The sequence below is a fragment of the Callospermophilus lateralis genome, chromosome 6 (assembly GCF_048772815.1).
Source record: "Callospermophilus lateralis isolate mCalLat2 chromosome 6, mCalLat2.hap1, whole genome shotgun sequence".
Classification (NCBI taxonomy): Eukaryota; Metazoa; Chordata; class Mammalia; order Rodentia; family Sciuridae; genus Callospermophilus; species Callospermophilus lateralis.
The window spans coordinates 42,251,010-42,263,857 of record NC_135310.1 but is presented as its reverse complement, the minus strand read 5'-3'; the positions used below and the strand labels follow the sequence as shown (position 1 = coordinate 42,263,857).

At 33.7% G+C, this 12,848-nt stretch overlaps 1 protein-coding gene across 9 annotated transcripts in view; it reads right to left on the bottom strand.

Moving 5' to 3' along the window:
• Trdn (triadin) overlaps positions 1-12,848 on the bottom strand; it is a 362,446-nt gene that overhangs the window by 95,452 nt on the left and 254,146 nt on the right. For all 9 annotated transcript variants that reach the window (XM_076858293.2, XM_076858296.2, XM_076858294.2 and 6 more), the window contains one exon: positions 7,312-7,362. In XM_076858293.2, coding sequence (XP_076714408.2) covers positions 7,312-7,362 — 51 coding nt within the window. The remainder of the gene's footprint in view (positions 1-7,311; positions 7,363-12,848) is intronic.

The following is a 12,848-nucleotide window of genomic DNA, read 5'->3' as shown; positions in this document are numbered from 1 at the left end:
GTGGTGCTATGGGGCAGAATGAGAAGGACATTATTACCCTATATATATAAATGTATGGTTACACTACTGGTGTGACTCTGCACCATGTACAACCAGGGGAATAAGAAGTTGTGTTCCATTTGTGTACAATGTATCAAAATGCATTCTTCTATCATATATAACTAATTAGAACAAATTTAAATTTTTTTAAAAATAAAGTGAATAATAGTTGGTTGAGGGAAAGAAGTTAAAATAAAAATTGAGAGATCATTTCATTATGAAAGCAATTTTTATCTTGAAAATCCCAAAGATTTAAAAATGTGGTCCATAGTTGAAATAAGTCAAATAAAACTTTATTCTACTAGCTTCAATCACTACCATGTCATTATGTCCAACATACATTCAAACAATTCCTTGAATATCATCATAACTCACCAACAGTCTACCAAAAAGAGAAGACCTATTTTCTGCTTCCTCTACAATATTAATGTTCAATATCTACTTTGTAGATGAAATAAATTTCAATGAGATGGGAAGGCAAAATATCCCTTCTTACCTTCCCATTTTGTAGTTTGGAATGAATAGACTATGATGGTAAAGATTGTAAACAGAAATGTACTCTACCAATCACTTAGAATTAACTAAGTGTAAGTGACTAAGGATGTGTTAAGAATGAGTTTAAATCCTTTGGATATATACTGAGGAATGGGATAACTGGGTCGATGTTTATGGCAGCACAATTCATAATTGCTAAGCTATGGAGCCAACTTAGATGACTTTCAACAGATAATTTTAGTACATTTGAGAATATATGAATGGATCTGAATATTATCATGCTAATTGAAAAGCTAATCCCCAAAAAACAAAGGTCAAATGTTTTGTTTTTTTTTTTTCTTTTCTTTTTTTTTTTTTTTTTTTTTTCTGATAGGTGGATGCTAACCCACAACAAGAGGGGGAGGAGTAAAGGGGTAGAAGTTCATTAAAGTAGACAAAGGGGAATAAAGGGAAAGGAGGGGGTGAGAAAAGGAAAGACAGTGGAATGAATTTGATACAACTTTCCTATGTACATGTATAAATGTTACCACAGTGAATCTCATCATTAAAAATGTACATCCACCAGTTATTAATTTAAAAAAATAATTACAAGTAAATGGAAGAAAGATCAATAAAGGAAAGGGAGCAAGGGATAGGTAGAGGGAAAGGGAAGGAGACATACTAGGGTCTGAATTAGAACAAGATATTCAATGTTTGCATAATTATATCAAAATGGATCCTACTATCATGTCTAACTAAAAAGAACCAGTAAAAAATAAAAAAAAATAAAAGAATGGGTTTAGAGTTATTATGCAAAGTGAAACAAGCCAAGTACAGGAAGACAAATACCTTATCTCACTTTAATGTGAACATTAACATTTAAATAGAGAGTAAAATATTCAAATAGAGAGTAAAATGATGGCTATCTTAGACTAAGGGACAGGAATGGATGGGTAGCAGGGGAATGTTGACCAAAAGGTATAAAGCTTCAATTAGGAGAAATAAGCATTAGTGATGCATTGTACAGAATAGTGAGGTGGTGGATCTGCTAGTCTAATTCTATATTTTCACATTGTAAACATATGTCAAAAAATCACATTGTATACCATAAATACATATAATTATTATGTGTCAACTCAAAATCAAATTTTAACCAAAAGATGTTTCCTTCAAAACAAGAGCTGCTTGGGGAATAAGCAACAAATTAAATACCAACAACACATGTAGAATTTTTGAAAAAGACTCTGGTAGCAAAGCAATGTCCATGTTGCTATTGTTGGAGTTGATACAAATAGGACCATTTGTTTCTATATTTCAGCATGTGAAGAGGAAACCAAGAACCATGAATTGAACAAACACACTGGGACTTTTTATTTAATACATTACAAGCTGATGGGGTAATTGACTGTGCTTGCACATCTTGGCTAAGCCCAAAGAATTAATGTGTTGTGAAATGAGAAGTGGTGGTAGGGACAAATTCCCAAGGGAGTGGCCTAGGGTCTCAAAATTCCAGATTCAGCAAACAGATTTAAATAGTTGAGATTACATGCTTGTATGGTATTACAGTATTTATACAATGCATGCAAGCAGAGGGTCCCCAGGATGACTTTGGTTTTAGCACAGAAAGGAAGGAATAACAGGGGGTACTTTCATAGGCTATTCAAAGATAGAAAACTCATCATCTTACACTCTGGAGAAAGTCCCCAGAAAATATAAGGGATTTCTGTTTCCATGTCTGCTAATGGCAAGATGATTCCAGGCTGGGTCATTTCTGCAGATCATTTATTTTCAGTTTTCTTCTTTTGATCTCAGTGCATTTTGACCTGATTTAGGAGTCTTCAGGCTTGCCTGAGCAGTCTCTAACTACCCTAAGAGTGAGAGTATTATCTAGAAACTTAACTTCTGTATTAAGAAAAAGAGATGAATTAGTTTGGCCAGCTCTTAAACTGTTTTTCAACTCATTTGTCTTGTTTGTCAGGAAACAAGAGTATTTTTTTTAACATATATGATAGTTTCTTTGCATTTGCCCAAGTGCCCCCAGGATAATTTATGAATCTGAATCTTGATGATATTTTATAAAAAAGAAAGTGCTTAATGCTGCTGTGCTATAAGCAAGAACTCTGTCAAAATTATCTGTGCAAGGAGGCTGTGATGGAGACAAGAATAACAAAGGAATAGAAAAAAGTGTCAAATTTGCCTTTGCTGCTGCTACTTTCAGAGGTGAAGGGAGTAGTGAATTGGGTGAATGTCCATGATGAAATGTAGCATTTTGGGTGCTCACTTTCGAAATCCTCAGACAACCTATCCTAATTTTAGGTGTAACATTGGTTTGATGAAAGGGAATAGCCAAGAAAAGTCTTGCTGATGATGAAATAGCCCTCAGGAGATAATTACTTGCCTGATCCTTAGCACCACCATACAAAGGAAGATAAGCTCCACTGAGAATCCTGTGGCTTTAGATGCATATGTATACATGTCAGGTTCATAAAGATAGTCCACCATTCAGAGTTCCCAGCACGCTGTTAGAAAAACAGCAGAACCTAAAAGCAGTCTTATTACATTATCTGAGAAGAACAAATTCATTAATCTCTTTGTTACCTTGTTTGGACTTAGTTTGCCATTCCTTGTTGCCTAGATGGATCTTCCATCATCAGGTCAATCAGATCAGGTGGTAAAAGTAAGTGGGAATGGGAAAGGAATGGATACTCCAAGGAAGATGACCAATAAGAGGCACTAACAGAGTTTTCTGGTTTCCAGGTGGTGTAAGCCACATAAGCAGGGCTCTAGCAGCAGTATGGAGCTGCTGAGAGGGTCAGGTGAGTCCAGTAGTCAAGGTAAGTCAAGAGCTGAGCCAGCAGCAAATCAGCAATACTAGTCTTTGTTCTGACCTGTTTCTTTGGAGCAATCTTCCTCAGACTTCTCTGTAACTCCTTAAATAAAACCCAAGTTTTATGATGTTCTCTAAAAGCCTAATGTACTCACGGACATGTCATCCCCAATAAATGTGCTCCCAGGTGATTTTTCTGTAATAGTGCTAGGTTTAGAATTTTACCATTATTTCAGCATGGATTTAGATGTGTGCATGCAGGAGGCTCTACAAGAGACTAGTACATGAAAGACACCTCTTCTCTGCTTAATAGAAATAACTCACAAAACATAATTACTGCAATGAAATAAGTAGGTTTTTTGCAAGTGAAATTGGTGCATTCTGATCCTGCCACAGCTCAGCAGCAGGCTTCAAAGGGACTCTTCAGAAACAGTAAAGCCACCAAGGCTTCTAAGGTCTCTAAATCTTACAGGTCACATCACGGATTTCTTCTTTGATGTTCAATAATGATAACTTTTATTCAGGATAAAAGATAGCAATAAAATTATTCTCTAAAACAATATTCAACTCATCTATTATAAGCACATTTTAGTGAATGAATGAAGATTGGGAAAAAGAGGTCTATTTTACATCAACTAAAATCAATAATCATATTTATATACATGATTCATTTTTGTGTACAATTTTTTTAAAAAATTAATTTTTGTAGTTTTAGGTGAACACAATATCTTTATTTTGTTTCTATGTGATGGTGAGAATCCAACCCAGTGCCTCATGCATGCTAGGCAAACACACCACCACTTGAGCCACATCCCCAGTCCCCTATGTACAATTTTTAATGATTTTAAGACATTTTACAAAGAGTATACAACTTTAATTTGAAGAAACATTGTTCACCAGGAAATTGTCTGTAACTGTGCATTAATAACAGTAACAACAATAATAAAAATTATAGAAGCCTACTTAGTGAAGTAGTCAATATAGGTTTAAGTGCCCCAGATTGTTTTCCAGGATACATTTTTATGACTAACCTTTCCAAAAAGTTTTGGGTGTGGTGCAAATGAAGTGTTTAAAGGATAGTTTAAATGTTTGGAAATTATTATTTACTGAGAGTAGCTTTGGAGGTCAGCTTCAGCCTTTCTTTCTAGCTGCTTTCATAATCAACAGTATGGTATGGTCCACTCAGCTGCCACTCAGCTGCAGACCAAAATGAAATACTACATAGTACAATGGAGGAAGGAAGGTTTATATTTTGTAAACTGAAATTTTTCGTTCCATGTAGAAAGACATATGCACATGTGTGTGTGTGTGTGTGTGTACGTGTGCATACACACACACACACACACACACACAAACGTGGATTGCTGGTAGTATATTTCAATAATATCTTTGGCTCACACACAACCAAGAGCACTGTTTTTATTAATTTCCAGATAAAAGGAGAGTGGGAGATGGAAAGGGGTCTTTCCCGAACTGTAGATAATTGGTAGAGGAAAAAATAAACTTTTCAGTGGTAATGAAATGGAATCAATCCCATAGCCCAAAGATAGAAACTTTTTTTCTATACTGCAAAACAAATGTTCCCATGTCATATATATTTTTAAGTTTATATAATAAGTCTACACTCAAAGCAAAGGTACTTTGAAAAATATGAATATGAGAACTCTATTTTAAGAAGGAAGCATACCAGTGTTAAAATGAAAAGATAGACTTTCAAACAAGACAAACTGGACTTTGACTGTGACTTTGCCTCTTCCTCGGTGTGATACTGGATAACTCACATTATGTATATTTCAGATTCTTCTAAAAAATTGAGGTAGCAAGCACATTTTTGCTAAAACAAAATACAAGAAGTATACAACAATGTACCTGCCACTGAGCAGAGGCCCAGTGCTTCCCAATAAAGCCCTGACCTTTGCCCGTTGAGCTCCTAAACCTCCTCACCCGAATTCACAGATGGGAAGCTCTTCCCTGATCCTTCAGACTAGTTTGGGATCTGATATTTCACCTTCTCATAGCACCCAGTATCTCCATGCTGATTCTTATATTTTGAGTAATTATGTCATCAGTACTGCAAATTCGTCCGATGCCTTTATTGTATTCTGTGTCTGGTTCATGTCTGAATTGATTACTACATATTAGAGGCAGAGTAAACAATTATTAAGTGTGGCATTCATCTGTCCACATAAAAGAAGATGAATACACCAAGTCTTCATGCTCAAATAGGTGGCATTTCAGTTAATTAATAAATATGTATTTTATAGAATAAATTATAAATATTTTACACTTATTAGTTCAGTAGTAAGGGCTTCAAGGAAAGTTGTAATAGAAAGAGAAACCCTGATGTTTTATGTGAACACTATTAATAAGATTGGAATATGGATGGGCAGGAAATAAAGGCATCTGGTTCATTAGGAGATTAAAATTAACAAGATTCATGTAAGAATTTCGTGCTTTTTCATAGCAATGAGGAGCCTGACAAGAACAAAGCAGACAGAACAAGCCCAGGAACATCTGAAATAACGGGATTCAGAACTGCAATGATTTACTCTTTCTCCCTTTTGCTAGCTTTGCCATCTTTGTTTCTTCAATGATTAGCAAGTCCTTAGAAGGTATTACGCACAAAATAGATGTTTTATGAGTGAATAGAGAAGAGAGAACTGGAGGGCATACAGGTAATTCGTTTCTAATATCCTTTACTTCCTAATGTATGTGTTTATATTTATTTTATTATGTATATATACACACACAAATATTTTTTGGTATGTTTTAAAAATTTTTTATATGTTCTTTTTAGTTATATAAGACAGTAGAAAGTATTTTGACATATTATACATAATGGAATATAACTTCCAATTCTTGTAGTTGTACATGATATGGAGTTCCACTAGTCATGTACTCATACATGAACATAGGAACACTGTGTCCAATTCATTCTCCTGTCTTTCCTATCCCCATCTCTGTTCATTTCCCTTCATTCCCCTTTGTCTAATCCAATGAATTTCTATTCTCCCCTTCCCCCAGCTCTTTATTGTATGTTAGCACACACATATCAGAGAGAGTATTCTGCCTTTGGTTGTTTGGGGGGGGTGGCTTATTTCACTTAACATGATAGTCTCCAGTTCCATCCACTTACCAGCTAATGTCATAATTTCATTTTTCTTTATGGCTGAGCAATATTCCATTGTTTATATATACCACATTTTTTTTATCCATTCATCTGTTGGAGTTTACATAGGTTGGTTCCACAGCTTAACTCTTGTGAATTGGGGGGCTATAAATATTGATGTTGCCCTGTCACTATACCATGCTGATTTTAAGTTCTTTTGGTATATACTGAAGAGTGGGATAACTGGATCAAATGATGGTTCCATTCCAAGTTTTCTGAAGAATCTCCATATTGCTTTCCACAGTAGTTGCACCAATTTATAGTTCTACCAGCAATGTATGAGTATATCTTTTCCCTCACATCCTTGCCAACATCTGTTGTTTCTTGTATTCTTTACAATTGCCATTCTGACTAGAGTGAGATGAAATCTCAGTTGGTTTTAATTTGCATTTATTTAATTGTTAGAGATATTGAACAATAAACATTTTATTATTTAAGAAAAATTCTTTTCCTCTTAGCTTTAATCAGAGCACTTTATAAATTTTTAGTTGTAGTTGGACACAATACTTTTATTTTATTTATCTATTTTTGTGTGGTGCTGAGGATTGAACCCAGCCCCTCACACTTGCTAGGTGAATGCTCTATTGTGAAGCCACAAACCCACCCCTAATCAGAGCACTTTTCAGGCATAGCAAACAGAATTTGGGGGAACAAATAAATTAATGTTAATTTCAAAAAATCTATTACTGTTACCTATGCAATTCTGAGCCACACATAAGCAAAGAATATGCCACTAACGTAATATCTACCCATTTGTATATTTTCATCCATTTCCAATATTATGTTAAATTTACTCTATTACCTTTATCCTTCGGAACAGATGAAGTCTTCCCAGATTTTTCTTTTCTAATTTCTGAAAGAAAGACCATGACAAGGAAAGGTTATAAGAAATAATGGAGAAAAAATTTGCAAGTTTCTTCATGTGTTTTTATTACCAAGGCTTAAAGAACAAGCCTCTGAGTTGATATTCAAGATACAGATATTTCCTAAGATGTTGCAGATAAGAGCAAACAATGCAGAAAGCAGAGAATCAGTCGATGAATTATTATCAGAGGGGAAGACTATGATATTAACAGAATAGGTACAAATAACATGCTATGGGCTGTGTTAGATAATGGCCAATGTAGTCTGCTTACTATGTATCAGGCAGTGTCCACTACTGTCTTGTCCTCAGTGTTTCTAAGAACCTTATAAAATATATAGGTTCCTTTATTACTCCTGCTTTTCAAATAAGGGGATTAAATAAACTTCTCAAAGACATAACTAGGAGACCTGACATTTGAACTAATTTCTCTGAGCTCAACCACAGTGGTATTGCCTCCAGGAATTAAAAGATAGGATCAGGAATGGTTTCAATCTTGTTATGCTGAAGCAGACCTTGAAAGACAGAAAGGTTTTAAGCCAACAGAGATGAATTGGGGAATTACACCAATAAGAATGGAAAGAAAGACTCATTTTAGAAGAGCAGAAAGAAGGGAGGCCTGGGCTGGGTAGGTCTATCAATTTGGCTTACTGCTATGTAAGTCATTTATTTCCACAAAAGGCAGTGAAATCAATGCTACATTACTTCTAATGCTAAATCAGAAAAGGCCATGCTATCTCCATTTGCTTATGCAATGGTACCAGCTCTGGGAAATCCAGCTCCATATAAAAATTGAACCTACAGCACCATGTTGGGAGAGTCTACATATAGGCAATCGAGTTACCAGCTCTAACTGAGCTCTCAGCCAACAGCTAGCATAGAAGGCCAACCATCTTAGCAAGCTGCCCTAGAGGCTCAGCAGTTGGTGGCTTCACATGACTGTAGACCAACCTGACATCTGACTGCAATCATTCAAGATACACGAGTGAAAAACTGCCTAGTTTATGCTTCCTGAATTCCTAACACACTAAATCAAGAACAAAGTGAAATCAGCTGTTGTTTCCCACCAGTAAGTTTTGGAGTGGTCTGTATATATAAATAGTATATGACAAAAGAATTACAAAAAAAATATTGGGCCATGCAATTCTCCATTAGTGACATATAGATAATAGAAAAAGGATTTATTAATTTTACTTTAAAAATATTCAAGGTTTTCACTAAGATTCCATTTGAGTTTAGTTTTGTAAGTTGATTAGAATTTCCCTGAATACAAAAATGTCACTCTAACTATATAACAGGATGTAGATGGTAAGTTATATATTTTTCTAAATTTGAGAATAGTTTCTGGAGTTCATCTTTGATTTATGGTAGGATACCTGCCATTAACTGAGGCATATGTGTATCAAAAAGAAATATTTGGAGGTAGATATTGTCCTTGTTTGGAATGTACAGTTTCATGTGTCAACAAAACACCCAAAAAGGGAGTGTCTCACAAGCAGTTAAAAAAAAACAGGTGAAGTGCAGATTACATGCAGGTGTTGTAAAAGTAAAGCAGGCATAGACATTTATAAATGGAAGCTGTCGGTATAACCAATAACATGATTTTTCAAGATATTTCACCCAAATAAATTTTACTGATTTCTTCACACATATTAATTTGACTTAGTGAATAAATTAATTATGCAAAAATAAAATAAACCACAAAGTTCAAAATTGTCTCCTTGATAATACATGAAAAGTGTATTTTAAAAGCTGACATCTTCAGTTATACCTTTCTACTAGCATTTTTCATTTTTTGTCTCATATAATTCACCCACATTGATATATCATTCATATATTGATCTTTAGAAACATGTATTTCATAATTTCAATGCTGTTTCCAGACTTTAAAAGTTTCATAATATCTCTGTGTTACTACCGTAAGTGATAATTGTGTTCATCCTAAAGTTATTTAATTGTAATTAATTGCACAATTGTTTTAGTATTTAATATATAAGTACCTCCCCAGAAATCATGATTTTACATTCATTTAAATGTCATTTTTGACAATCAGTGGTATTTTAGAAAAGCTGTTTTATAATATTCTCCTATCTATTCCAACCTCCAAATAACAAAATTTATAAATACAAAGATGAAGTTCTCAAGTTGTCTAAATATTTTCAAATACGTTGCTTATAAATATCAAGAGGATAAATATAGCACATTGAGGTTTTATGTACTTCTAATTTTAATTCTCCTGAAAATATGTAAAGAGACTTTAATATTACTTGTGACTCTCTCTGTTAACTTTGTAATTAACTAGGGCTTGGTCTGGGAGCCATCCTTAACTTTTCTTTGTCCTAATATTACATTTGATCATTCCCTACTCTCTTTGGTAAAGGATCTGATAAACATAATTTTTTTAACCTTTTAAAATATGTCTTCCTAAATATTTATATAAAAATTGTTTAGCTATAATATTTCCAATTAATTTAATCCAATTCAATTCAATATTGTCTTAAAAATATTGAAGGCTTCTTTTTATCTATTACATAAGTTTGTGTTATTTAAACAACAACAAAAACTTTTTCAACCTATTTCTTTTTCTATCTCTGAAAAGACAACTCAGTTAAAAAGGATATGATAAAATTTGCTTGAATTACATCAGAAAAGTATTGCTTCTAACTGGAGACTATGGTGAGCTATTCCTCACATAATTGTAAATAGAGTCTGCAAGTTAAGTTGCATAAAACAAAGTGGGGAGAGCTAGTAAATTCTGAATGAATCAACTATATATTAATATCTAACACTTTGCAAATATTCTTTGAGGAGCTTCACTCAAGTATTATATGCGTTAGGAAAGTTTTTAAAACTGTGATATATACAATGGCATAAGAATTCAAAATAAGTAACATATATGGAAATGTTTGATGCATATCTTGCAATCACCATCAGATACTAAGTCTCATCCAAAGAACTTCATATTCCTGTTCTTTTGACAAGTTCCTCCTTATATTGGTAGTGTTCTACAAATTATTTTAGTTGAGGGGCCTCCCCTGAAATCATGTAAACACCTTTTCCTTTGACTAAATTCCAATTGAACTTCATAATTGCTTTGAGGCTAGGTTGCTTGGCAGCAAGAAGTGGACCCTTCACACATCCTTAAATATTTTGGTCATTTTTATACATTAATATTCAGAATTCTAACCAGAATTCTGGAGAATACTTAAGTTGGCTACATTTTAGTTCATCTCTCCCTAGCTCTTTTGAAAAAGATTAGCAATGTGTCATTATATAAATTAACACTTTTATTTGATCAGGAATTAGATACACATGATTTTAACTTGTATTTCAATGTCTGGGAGATGAGATACACAAGTTCATCCCAAGGACAGACTTCTAAATCCATGTCGAAAAATTTTATTTTTCAAAGAAAATTTTTTTAGTCATGAAACTTTCTTCATGTAGTCATGGTCTACCAAGATGTGAAAGTTTGATGTTTGAAGCAAGAAAATAAAGACAGGTCTAGGTCTTAGTGTTTCCTGCTTCCACATGTAATGCCAAAGCATTATTTTAGTTCAGCAGATGCTTTTACATAAGATCTTTCCCTTCACATTCATGTCCAATGGGTTAGGTATTATTGATATCATAGCTGAAGCTATGAGAGGTGAATAATTTGCCTGAGATTACAGCTTCTGAAGAGTAGCTGGAAATATGAACCCAGAGGATCAGATGAAAAAGTTAGGGCTGCAGTGCCACACTTAGCCTCTGGGAGGAGGTGGTTTCTATGGAGAAGAGCACTACAGATGATCCCTGGAAGTCAACAGTGAGCATATCTGCATCACCAGCTGACACCAAAGTTCTCCTAACTTCATCCTGTCCCTCTGAAGCAGGGACTATGCCCTCAAGCACATACTAGGAACTCAATAACTACTTGTTGAATGAATAAATTAATTTGCCAAATTCTGTGCTGACCATATTTTATCAGGAAATTTCTCAGGTCTTTACATAAAAACTGTATCATCCTTTATCTTTCCCAGTTAATTATCTGTAATTTTCCAATTTCTGTCTTACATATGTGTCAAGTAAAATTAAATTATCAATATTCAATAGTTTTCCTGGACAAAAAGAAAATTACATATGTTTCAATCTGATATTTAGTAAGCATTTTATTTTTATATAAGATTTGGAGTGAATTTACTAAATTGAATCATCTATAATCATGTATCTGTATACATATTCCAATTTATTTTTGTAATTTTCTCTAATCATGTATTTATTTTAGATAAATATATTCCATTTTGCAGAAACCTTATTCATAATACATACTCTTCAGTGTCTCTCAAATTTCATTTCATAATCTGAAATCTTCCACAACACCTTTGTGTGAGATCTTGGGAATCATTCTCCTTATGATTTAAGTATTCAAAGTAAACATACGAGATAATGAAAACTGGAAATTTCAAGAGATACACTAGAATATAAAAATATTAACAGTTACTAAAATGATAAAAATAAATAGGGCTTTTTATATACCCTTCTACTTTCATGCTATGGCGTTACAAAATATAGTACTTTGAAATTCACTTAGTGAACTAATCATTTGACATTTTGTTGTACCTTTAAAGAAATTAGTAGACTCAGTTTTAGAGAAGATTTAGATTTATAGGAAAGTTGAGCAGAAAGTCAAAGTTCCTAAATACTCCCTTTGCTTTGGACAAAATGTTGTGTTTCTCCAAAATTCTTATGTTGAAATCCTAGGCCATGATGTGATGTAAGAGGAGAAGGTAATTATTAGGTCATGAGGGTAGAAAATTAGTGCCCTCATAAAAATAAACACAAAATGCAGCCCTCTGAGATTTTTTGCCCTCTTTCAGTCATGTGAGGCCATGTGAAGATATAAAAATTAACAACCTGTAACCTGGAAGAAGATCCTCTCCAGAACCTTACCACACCTGCAGCCTGATCTTTTACTTCCAGCCTCCTCAACTGTCAGAAATAGATTTTGGTCATTTACAAGCCACAAAGTCCAATTATATTTTCTTTTCCTTTGATGGGTTATTTTGTTGTTTTTGTGTTTAATAGTCATCTTCAAACCAAAGAGAACATAGATTTTCTCCAGTGTAGTCTCAAGGAGTTTTCGTTTTATATTTTACATTTAGGTCTATGATCTGCTTTCAGTTAAAGTTTTGTAAAGGATGTAAGGTCTGTTTCTATATTTATCTACTCATTTATTTTTTAGTTTATTTATTTGCTTAATGATGTCCGGGTGTCCAACATCATTAAAATACTATTCTTTTCCAAATGAATTGCTTTTGCTTACTTGTCAAAGATCAGTTGACTATATTTTTGTGGATCTGAATCTGGGCTCTTTATTCTGGGAGGTCATATAATCAATTTGAGAACTAAGAGGGCTCAAGTTTATAAATCTTTTTCTGGATCTATTTCTGTGGGCCCCTTAATGTTAGACTTGCAGTATTGGAAACTATGGAAAATTT